The sequence below is a fragment of the Neophocaena asiaeorientalis genome, unplaced genomic scaffold (genome assembly GCF_003031525.2).
Source record: "Neophocaena asiaeorientalis asiaeorientalis breed wild unplaced genomic scaffold, Neophocaena_asiaeorientalis_V1.1 scaffold123, whole genome shotgun sequence".
In the NCBI taxonomy this organism is placed as follows: Eukaryota; Metazoa; Chordata; class Mammalia; order Artiodactyla; family Phocoenidae; genus Neophocaena; species Neophocaena asiaeorientalis.
Window position 1 is genome coordinate 4914042 of NW_020173666.1, and position 11911 is coordinate 4925952.

Here is an 11911-nt window from a genome sequence, read left to right on the forward strand (position 1 = left end):
CTGGAATTAGGTAGTGGTGATGGTTCACAATTTTGTGAATATACTGAAACTCACTGAATGTATACTTTAAAAGGGTGAATTTTATTGTATGGAAATTGTGTCTCAATTTTTTTTTTTTTGGCGGTACGCGGGCCTCTCACTGCTGTGGCCTCTCCCGTTGTGGAGCACAGGCTCCGGACACGCAGGCTCAACGGCCATGGCTCACGGGCCCAGCCGCTCCGCGGCATATGGGATCTTCCTGGACCGGGGCACGAACCCATGTCCCCTGCATCTACAGGCGGACTCACAACCACTGTGCCACCAGGGAAGCCCTGTCTCAATTTTTTAAATTACTATATTTCTCTGGAGCAGTCTGCAGATTAAGTTCTGATAAAGCATAATATAACTTGCAAAAGAACACTATCATTAAAGCACATATTTACATATTTTGTTCCTAAGAAAAAACAAAAGTAGTTTCACAATCGCTATTATAGATGGCATGAAATTTTACCAGTTGTAAGTATCAGGGCAGATGGATAAGGAGTCCAACGTTTCTCTCAAGTTATACTGTGAAGATAAATACGAGTTCGTTGCTTCCATTCTCTTGTTAGTTTCGTATGGACACTTCTCATTTAGAGAAATTGAGGGAAGCACCCGAAGTATTTTAACCCACACCCTCTCATTTGCTCTCTCGTTCTGCCCAGGCGCTACCTTTCCCGAGCCAGGTGGTGTACAACAGAGTTGGCAAGTGTGGGAGCCGGACCGTGGTCTTGCTTCTGAGAATCCTGTCAGAGAAGCACGGATTCAATTTGGTTACATCAGACATTCACAACAAAACCAGACTTACCAAAAATGAACAAGTAAGTTGTCTTCACCCGTGGTTAAGTTGTACTTCACTGCAATTCATTTGTGTAATTAGTGGGTGCCTTCCGGAAGACCCTTTGAGTCCCTAACAGATGAATACCAGAGTTATAATGTCACACTGTGTTTTTGCCAGAGTGCGGAAGGAAATTTAAGTTAAGGGTTCGGACAGAAGTCTTTAAACCAGGAAGTTTACCTGAAGGGATACTTTTATTAAGACCAATGAAGGCTAGAGTACTCTGGTCATTGTATATTCAGCTAACGTTAGCAATGCATAAGTATCAGAGCGTTACACTCCTGAGCTATAAATAGTGCTGACATTTTGGGAGCAAAAGTAAGAAGACTTTATTTTAATATTTCTTCCTCTGTGTTTTCTCACAAGTGTCCTAAGTCTTTATGGTTATCATAAAGAGAAAACCCTCTTTGGTCCAGGAATTTTGTTGGTTGATGGGGACATGAGCTCCCTATTATGGTAAGTTCAGGGGATCTTGAGTCTCCAAAACAGCTTCTGGCATATCCACTGGTAACAAAAGAATTACCCCATTTCCCGGGAATAAATCTGCCCTCATACAGCTGAACCATACAAGCGTCATGCTGGTGGTAGTGTAGGGGTACTAGGTTCTGCCAGGAAGCTGTACAGACAGATTCTACTTTGTACGCCTACACGAAGTAGCCTTAACCATCTCCATTGAAATACTTTGCTAATGCAGAAAAGTTAGGCCTAGGGCTCCCACAATCATTTTACTGGGTCAAGTTTGTTAGCCTGCTCTCAGAAAGTTGCTTCGGTCCCCTTAGGTATTTAGGATGGATGGGTAGCCACCACTGTAAGTCAGGGTTCTCCAGAGAACAGAACTAGTAGGATGGAGATACATTGATAGATAGATAGATAGATAGGAATAAAGAAAAGGAGATGTACTATGAGGAATTGGCTCATGCAACAGTGGAGGCTGAGAAGTCCTACCGTCTGCCATCTGCAAGTTGAAGGCCCAGGAAAGCCATTGGTGTAATTGAGTCTGGGCTTGAGTGTGAAGGCCTGCAAGCCAAGGGAGCTGATGATGTAAATCCCAGTCCAAGGGCAGGGGAATGTAAAATGAGATGTCCCAGCTTAATCAGTGAGGCAGGAAAAAAAAAAATCGACTTCCTCCTTCTTCCACATTTTGTTCTGTTCAGGCCTTCGAGGGATTGGGTAAGGCCCACCCACACTGGGGAGGGAAATCTCCTTTACTGAGTCCACTGATTCAAATGCTCATCTCATCCAGCAACACCCTCACAGATACACCCAGAAATATTGTTTAATCTGGGCATCCCTTGGCCAGTCAAACTGACACATAAAATTAACCATCACACCACTCAGTGACAAGGTGGGTTTGGGGAATAAACAAGGTATATGGCTGAGTGTCAGGTTGAGGCCATAATTATGGAAATTTCCACCCATGTCTGCTTCTTTCTGAGATAATCTCCACCTTTGAGGCATTCAAAATCTCACACACAAATGGAATATGCAATAAGCCTTCCTGTCTCTCTTATGACGGGGGATGGTAGGACTGTTTTAAGTGCATAACACAGCCAGCAGTACTTGCTATAAAGCCTGTATGTTTAGTGTTGTCCACAGTATAGAGATTAAAGTGCCCATTCCATTAAAGAGTCTCTGAGTAACAAGTCTAAATAGTCATTATCAATCAGCAAAAAATATTTTGAGATTACCCCTTGCAGGTTCTGTAGTAGGTGCTCAATAGAAAAATTATATTTGGTGACATTTAAGGATATCAGAGTTTATCAGTAATTTTCATAGGGGTAGGTTCTCTTTGATTTCCTTACCTTACTGAAGAACGAATAAGATTAGGGCTGAAAGAGAGTGACTATACTAAATAGCCTATGCTATTGCAATGTTATTATAAATATAAAATTTGGTTTTCTTTTGAGTCTTTGGGTCTGCGTATCAGGTTAGACTTAAATGTTCCTATGTGTGGAAACTATGCTCAGTTCTTGAAGCCTAACAAAACACAGTAGCTGGATTTTAGTTCCCACTGCTGAAAAGTCTAACAACCCAGAGGGAGCAAAGTAACAAAAGTATTAGACCCTCAGATATTCAGGAAGGCCCTAGAAGAGCAAGCACAAAATACGAAATTTAAATATACTGTGGGATTTTACACAAATCAACCTACTTTGTTTCCTATGAGGAACTGTCAAGGGAAGAATTTAGATTAAAAACGAAGAATAATTTACTAATGGTGCATGAACTGTTAAATCTTTTAGAAAGGGTTAAAGCCAAAGTCATCCTTCTTCTCTAAAATAGAGGTTAGCTCTCATCTGTTTGGAATGACTGGCCTGTCTAGAAGCCAGGGAATAGACTAGACAATCTTTTAAGGTTCTTTCCAGCCCTGTGATTCTGTGATATATTTATACAACTTCTACCATAATCTGTGTATAATTAGTTGAAGCATTTCTGATTCCTGTGGTCAGTGTGACCTAGAATATATTTCATTACTTAGTTATTCCAGATTCCTATTAAATTATAAGGCAAGTTTTAAAAACTTAAGGGAAAGGTAAAGATATGGTAGAAAAAAACCAAATAAACAATTTTGATGTATTTAAAAACAAACATAAGGATAGTGACAGTTGCCTCTCTGCAGCTAGACGAGTAGGCTGTGACATACAAGGAGAGCCAGGAAATGCCAGGACAAAAAAAAACAAGTTTGAAGTAGCTCAAGAATGTTTAAAGAAACTCTTTTTCTTTGTTACGTGCATCCTTTTCCTAAAGTTTCAAAGTGCATGAAACAAGCAAAGAAAAAACTATTATTTTAACCTAACATATTCAAGAAATAATTTGTGGTGTGAATAGCTCCTCTTCTTGATAATTTATTAAAGGAAAAGGGGGTAAGTGATTTAGGAGACAAGTTAAAATTTTATAGTCAGTGGTTCTCAACGTTAAAGAGTAGAACTCTGAAAATGTGTTTCCATGGAAACACTGTTCTCTGGAGTTAATAACAATTCGGCTTCAGGTGCAGTACGAGTTAAACAGGCTCTTGTGGGCTGGCCCGGGACTCTCTCCACCATGTAGAACATTTCTTTTATGAGAAAATGTGTTCCAAGTTCCAAACTACTGACTTACAAATGAACTTCAGAAAAGTATCCACATATAAGGCTGGAATCATCTGTACCGTTGCATTCATACACAGTGGCGTCTCTCTGGGCCAGAGTCAAATTCACACATACATTTCTCCCTGGAGGGTAGCTGTCATCACACACACACACACACACACACACACACACACACACACACACACACACACACACATCCCCATTCAGTACTAGATTTTAAAAATCTATTTAATGGGATAAGACACTGAGGGATTATTTAGAAGGAAAGAGAACACGAAAGACAGCAAATGTTAGAATGTCTATAAAAATCCCATTACATCTGCCCTTATAGAAATAGAAATGCCTTTGAAGTTAATATTTTAGAAAACTCTGCCTCAACAGAAGAACATGGACAGCTGGTGCTGGCTAAATGTTGGACCTTTGCAGGGCATATAATGCAAACCTAGGATGACATCATTTCATTTACGCTCTGAAACCGGATTTCAATTTCTTGGTCTAGTTTAGATAATTTCTTGGAAAATGGAGATTATGTACAATCTAAAAGATAAAGAGCTATTTTCCAGAAGACATGGGGCGTGATTTCCAAAAGACTCATAACCATCTTTGTTAACGGTCTGACCCTATCTTTCAGAACATTGCTCTAAGGATAACAAAAGTCAAAGTGTCACAGGCATATCACAGACATAAGAGTTCAAAATTATTTCATTCCTGTTGGAGAAAGGCAAAAATTGTTGGCATATGAGCCTAAAAGATGGAGAAAGCAAATACTTTTTCTATTTTTATTTATACTGAAGCTACTGAGGATTCCAAATTGCAAACAGCACCTACTCTGGGATCATTGTTTTACTTCATTATTTCATGTAACTCTTTTGGGCCTAAAACTGTACCAGTGAGTGAGTATGATTTCCTATTTTATGGATGAGAAAACTAAGACAACCAGATGAAGTCACTTTCCAAATATAATAAAATGACTATCCATGGTACCTGGACTTGAACTTAGGCCCTCCCTAATCCAGGAGCCATTCTCCTAATGCAGTGGCTATCTGCTCTGGTTGCACAGCAGAATACCCAGCTGAGCCTTTTGAAACATATAATTGCAATGGCCCTTCTCCTGGAGATTCTAGGGTAGAGTCCAGAAAACTTTTGTTTTTTTTTTTTGATCAAGTGCCACGGGAGTTACAGAGTTAAGGATCCCTGTCAAAATCATCATATCAGCATTTCCCTAAGTGTGTTACTGAGTATACTAGTCCCCTAAGACACTGAAAAAAAAGAAAATACCATGATCCAATAAATTTGGGAAATGTTGTCCCCTTGTCCCCCTCTAGGAAAGTCATGACAATTATTCACATTTTAAAGACTCTGAGGGGCTTCCCTGGTGGCGCAGTGGTTGAGACTCCGCCTGCCGATGCAGGGGACACGGGTTCGTGCCCCGGTCCGGGAAGATCCCACATGCCATGGAGCGGCTGGGCCCGTGAGCCATGGCCGCTGAGCCTGCACATCCCGAGCCTGTGCTCCGCAACGGGAGAGGCCACAACAGTGAGAGGCCCGCGTACCGAAAAAAAAAAAAAAGACTCTGAGAATTCTTTCAATTAAAAACAAAATGAAAAATCTGTTTAACCAGCTTTCATCTAGAGTTTCCCAGTCTTAGTTGGCCAGGGGACTCTTTATGAGTGTTTGTGGCTCTCAGTTGCATCCCACAGAACTCTCACAGTTTGGAGCTGGTGGACCAACCTACATGGTTCCATCAGCCGTATCAGTAAAGGCTACTCTTTCACTATAAACTCCACATCTGCTCTGACTCTGTTCAACAGCCATTCAAATGACTAAAATCTTGAAAAGTATTCAAAGGGTAGAGGAGACAGAGCCCCTACGTCTGTGTGCTCTAGATTGCTTTAGCCTCTCGGTCAGAAACAGAATTTCTTTACAGTGTTTTAACTTCCCTTCCCCACTGCTCTCACCCACTGCAAAGTCCAAGTCTGACTGTGACTACAAAGCATTGCGACTTGAGAAGAGAAAGTGCACCTAAAGAAACCATGTTAAGATTTGGAACCGGTCTTGGGGCCTCGGGGATTCCTCCTAGGCTTCCCTAAAGCAGGGTCAACGGCCTCTGTTTAAAGGCAAATGTTCACTCATTTGTTTTTGCGGCAGGTCTCGCCATTGTTTCTTTATCCATTGTGATGTATATTCATTGGGGACCTACTGTTATTGGTGTATACTGAGCACCAGACAGCACACTAGACGTTTGTGCATCTTACTTTAATCCTTTAAGCAACATTATTAGGAAAGTATTATCACCCTCTTTATAGGAAAAAGTAAGTGCTCAAGAAGAATGTGGGAGAATAAGAATTGAAAGTGAACTGGGTCAAATCCTGGAGAATCTTGAATGTTAGGCTCAGGAGATAGAACATTATTCATGGGAAGTGGGAGGTTAATAAAAAAAATTGGTTCTTAACTATCATGGGCCTCAGAGTCTTCTTGGGAGCTGTTTCACAACACATATTTCTAGGTCTTACTACAAAATACTGAGTTATATACTCTTAATGGTGGAGCCCACATATTTGTATCATGGGGGGAAAAAACTCCCCAAGAGATGCTCAGGCACAATTCTAGTGAAGAATCATTGCGCGAAAGCCTCTAATTATTAGAAAGTTTTCTCTCTATTAAGGGGAATCCTCCACTAAGCAAGAAAAATTCCTCTTTACCTGAGAATCCCTCAAAGCTCTGAAGACATCTTATTTCCCCTGAAGTCTTACTGAGGGGTGTCTCCTCAGAAGCCTGCACATTTATCTCAGAAGCCTTACCCTTGCTTGAGACGTGTTGGAAAAGTCTCCTTAGAATGACCCTCAGAGTTTCCTGACTTTAGAGTAGGAGGGATGTGTCCACAGGCATCAGAGGTGCTCCAACCAGACTTTGGAAGCAAACCAAAAAGATTAGCTGAGCCCGTCTCCAGGCCACAGGGCTAAGTTCACCCAGTTCTGCAAGCGAGGTCTTATCTTGGAGTCCTATAGACAAAAGCTGAGTCTGCTAATGAAAACTCAGTGGAAAGAAAAGCGGGAAAAGAAAGAAGCCACAAGGCCTGAGAAATTAAGACGTTTTCTCCTCTCCTTCCAGTTGTAGCCACTAGATTGATTTTTCTCTATTCAGATGCAGCCTCTTAGCCTTGTTCGCATCATTGCTCCCCCTGGTGGTCTTCTTCTTCATTGCAGGTATGTGTTGCACTGACTGCACAGCCCCAAGCTGAAGGTGGGAAATCATCGTACCTCCTGCAAGAAGGGCTTCCTCTTTGCAGGAGGAAGAGGGAGAGATAACCTGAGTCCACAGCCATCCTCCTGGCCTCTGAGGTTAAAGGACCAAGGAGTTCTCCTCTGAGCTACTCCTTATTTGGCTTTACTGTGTGAAAACATGCTTTTCTTTCATTTAAGATTTGTGCAAAATTATAGGGCATCTAGTTGTTCACGAGTGACACAAGAATTCAGATCAGAGTAGGGTCAGTACTCTGCCAGTTACCGCTGACGAGCATTTCCCAAAGAAGTCTTTTACTAACCAGCTGTGTTTGTAGAACTGCAGTGTAAAGGTTTTCTGCTCTATCATCTCAGGCAGTTAGGTTGAGAGTGAACGATTAAAAGCTACTGCCTGGCATATCCTCTGCATTATAAATTCTGTTTGATTCATGCCTCTTTTTTTAAACTTCAGTTCTGTCTCATTCTCAGATGTGCTGTGATTTAACTTCTGCGTTTAGATCCATTCCGTTACATAGTTCTTTTTCTTTCTTTTTTCTTTTTAGTATTTTAAATTCATTCCTGGCTTGTTATAATATACTGTTTTCCTACCTAGAACTTTAAAAAATATTCTCTCTGGTATTTTAATGCTTTTTTTAAAAATTATTTTTAATGCATTTCCACCTGTTAGAACTTTCTTTTAATTTTTCAGCCCATCACATAAAAGGTAGAAAATTCATATCCCCGTAAACCCTCTTTAGTCTCCAGAGTTGTTTTGCTAACCGACCCCTTCCTGCCATTTTAATAGGTTATATATAGATTGAAAAGCAGTGGGAATGATAAGGAGATTGTAGCTTAGTGATAAGTAGCAGGAATTTTGGTGTCAGACAGACTTGGATTTGAATCCTGGCTCCAACTTTTTCTAGTGGTGAGACCGTAAGCAATCTATGTAGCCTTTCTGTGCCTCAGTTTCTTAACCTGTAAACCCTGGATAATAATACTGAACTCACGGAGTCGTTTGAAGATGAAATGACGGTATGTGTATAAAGAGCATCTCGATACAGTGCATAACCTGGGAACCACTCAGAAAATGATAGTTTGTTTGGTGTTGTTACACCCTAAATGTTGTAGTAGTAAAACTGTTAACTCCACGTGACACCACGGTAATGAAGGCACATATCTGGCCCAGAAAGGCTGAATTCATTGCCTTAGTGCTAATTCTGTCTTCAGTGAACTGTATATTTCTTAACTCCAAAAAAATGTTTTTAAAGAGGGTACTTCATTGCATAAACAATTATGGGTATGTCTTCTATGTAGGCACCTGGGCTTGGCTTTCTGGGGGAGAAATAAAACCTGACCACAACCCTCAAGGAGCTTTCAAGCCGGTTCAAAGCGAGCACTCAAGCTCAGCTATAATGTAACATAAACAGATCATGTCCTGGAAAATTCTCAAAGTGCTGTGGGAAGTTAAAGAAGGCAGTGTCATCTCTACCCAAAGATGTTTGAAACCAAACCCATTTTCCCTCACTTGTGGAGCCTGATTGCTTCCTCCTGCAGTGTTCCCCGTCTCCTCCAATGGGTGCCACCACATGTTCAGATCCCAGCCAGGACTCTGAGAAGGAAGCTCTGTTGACCCCACCCTCTCCTTCCCTTCTGCTGCCACAAGGCTCAGCAGATTCCCCCTCCTTAATGTACCCAAGTCTCTCCATTTATTTTCACTTCCATGCACTTCATTCTGTGGTTCTGAAACTGTTAAGCCGTAGACTCTCCTGGTGGGCTTGTTAAAACGCGGATTGATGTGCCCCACCTCCAGAGTTTCTCCTAGTTCCGTAGGTGTGGAATGAGGCCTGAGGATCTGCATTCTTGTTGGACACATGTCCAGTTGATGCTGATGCTGCGGGTGTGGGACCCACACTGAGAAGTGATGCGTTCATGACCTCATCATTTCCTGTTGGGATTACTGCCGTCTTCCCAGCTAAGCTTTCTGCCTCTCTAAACCTCACCCTCTTTTTCTTCACATTCTCCACCTGACCTTAGACCTGAGAGAAAAAAAATCCTTTCTGGCTGTGGACGGCCCAGACGATAAATGTCAAAATCCTTCATGTGACCTGCAAGACCCTCAATTACCCAGCTCCTACCTTCCTCTCTAGTTATCTACTGCCTTGCTGATCCCATGCCGGACCTCCTGGCAGTTTTAACATCCGTGTCATTTTTGTGTTTTGTCCTTCGCATCCACTGTTCACTCTGTCTGCCACGCTGCGAGTCCCTTTCTTCACTTGTTAACTCCTATGGGTCCTTGCAAACCACTTAGAAACACCTCCGTGGGGAAACATCACCTCTCCATCTGCAAGCAGGGACAGGTGCCTCACCTCCGTGCCTTCTACCCCATGGTGATTATCACATGATGGTCCCTGCCTGCTCGTCTACTTCTCCCCCAAAACTCTGAGCTTCCTGAAAGCAAGAACCAAATCTTCTATCTTTATAACCACAACCCAGAGTGGCACGTTGCCTGACAGAGTTGGAAATCAACGGATGGTGAATGAAAGGAGACATCCAGGAAGGCTACTGGGAGGAGGCGAGCATTTCAGCCAGATGTAAAAGTGATTAGGATTTGGACATGCAGAGAGAAGAGGAAGAACATTCTATAAGAAGAATCTTGAGCCTGAGCTTGGACATCAGTCTTGGACATGGTGTGAGGAAGGAATATGGAGGAGACTAGTTTGGCTGGCCACAGGATGTGGGGTCTTGAGAGCCAGCTGAGGGAGATAGTAAAGACAGAATTGACATGACTCAGCAAGGGATTGAGTATGGGAGTTCAGGAAAGACCCAGATCAAATGTGAGGATATGGAGAGTACCATTAACTGGAAGAGGAGTGAAGATGGGCGAAGAACAAGAGTGTGGTTTTGGCCAGGGTAGGTTTGGGAGCATCATTAGGACACATTCCACTGTCTTGTCTTTATGTGTCTTCCCACTGATCTTATTCAGGTTTTGATGTCCAGGGCTTAGTAAGCACCCAATAAATGCTGAATGAGTGAATGCAGTGGATTTAAAATAAAGGCCAGCAGTGGTCCCGCATGAGCCAAGGAAAAGGAGACTTAGTTTCTTTGATAATTTTAGGTAGTGCCATTGCCACCCATGCAGATAAGAGTCGAACGAGAGAAAAGGCAGGCTGCTGGCAGCAATGGGAAGACCAAGAGGGAACTCAGGTGATGACCAGCGGGGGCTCAGGAGACCCCCTTGTCACTAGACATGGGGAAAGTTAGCGATTTTGAAGACCATCATGTGATACCGTGAACCTGATGTCTTATGGTACCTCACGTGGGTTTTCCTATTTGGTGTGCGGGTCAGATGCATGAGAGCTGAGACGTGCTCTCTGACTTCCCTGTACTAGTGCGAAAAATGCAAGCATTAGCAACCTTTATTCTTTGTTTAAAGATATGTCTCGAATGAGTTATGCGCTGTCACCGCTAATCCATTTTTCCTCGTGAAATAGACAGCTTTATGACTATTATGACACTGTTTTCATAATCTAACCACTACTGTTCTTCCATTAAATTTAACACATTGACATGTGTTTAGAGAATGTAATATAATGTTGAATATGTGAAAGAAACGGGTTTTCTTCTGACCTGTTTTTCCAGTCTTGTGCAGTGCTAGGATGCTTTCTCATATTATGTGTGCAGAGAAATGTCTGAAGAAAAATCATCTAAAGATTAAATGGGCTTTATATTAAACATCCACACAGTTATGCTTCTAAGCAGACATCCTCAGAGATCAGTCACCTTTGGTTGCGCTTTCAGATTGTTACCTGCGGTTGTGGTTGTGCTTCCAAATGGGTTATTCTACTGGTAGATCAACAAAAGTCAAAATTTACAGCTTGAAGGAAACCCAAAGTTTTATTACCGAAAACAAGCGCTGGGGCATGCAGGGGGGATGTAGAGGGTAAACAGTAGATAAAAAGGCAGGATTCAATTTCCTTTTACGCTCCAGCCTGGGGACAGGCAGACCATTATTTACCCGTGCCTGCCACTGACGAACAGAAGCACTGGTTACGAACCTCAAGTCATTTACTTTTAAAATTCAATTTCATTTCTTCAAACAGTCGTTGTGAGCAGGAATATCTAATGGAAGGGTTTAGGTAACGATGTCCTCATGTAACGATCTGTAAGTCATGCACTAGTTGGAATTAATTCATTTACGATATATTCATTGGGCATTTTGGTGTATGTCAGCCCTGAGCTGGACAGGAGGGAACACGGCAGACCAGGTTTCCTCTCATGCTTGAGACAAACCTGGAGTTCCAGACTCTGATTTTTTTTTTATTGTTATTGCTATTATAGTTTACACATGAATGACCGTTTTTGTTTCCAGTTTTCAACTTGAACTATTTTATGAAATGTGAAGTGCTGCCCTTCTGATGTCTATCCAAAGTAGCAATTTTCAATGTGCTTCTTAAAAATTCCAGTGTGTCAGCTTTGATGGGGCAAATTAGAAAAGCTAAGGAAAGTGGAATTCAGGAAGTCAGGGAGTCATAAGAATGCTTGGAATTTCTAACAGATTTTACTAAACATTTTCTGTATCATGACATGTTCCAGAAGACCGTAACTGTTAGTTTATACAAATTAAAACTACTTTTTGCCTTGCTGATAACTGCAAATAAATAATTCAGATGACCACCCACCCAAAAACCGAGACTGTGTGTCTGTGTTTGGGGCGGGGTGGGGGGGGGGGGGGATTGGGGGTTTTCTTT

At 41.9% G+C, this 11911-nt stretch overlaps 1 protein-coding gene across 2 annotated transcripts in view; it reads left to right on the forward strand.

Moving 5' to 3' along the window:
* UST (uronyl 2-sulfotransferase) overlaps positions 1-11911 on the forward strand; it is a 298078-nt gene that overhangs the window by 159836 nt on the left and 126331 nt on the right. For both annotated transcript variants that reach the window (XM_024748054.1, XM_024748053.1), the window contains exon 3: positions 684-839. In XM_024748054.1, the coding sequence (XP_024603822.1) occupies positions 684-839 (156 nt within the window). The remainder of the gene's footprint in view (positions 1-683; positions 840-11911) is intronic.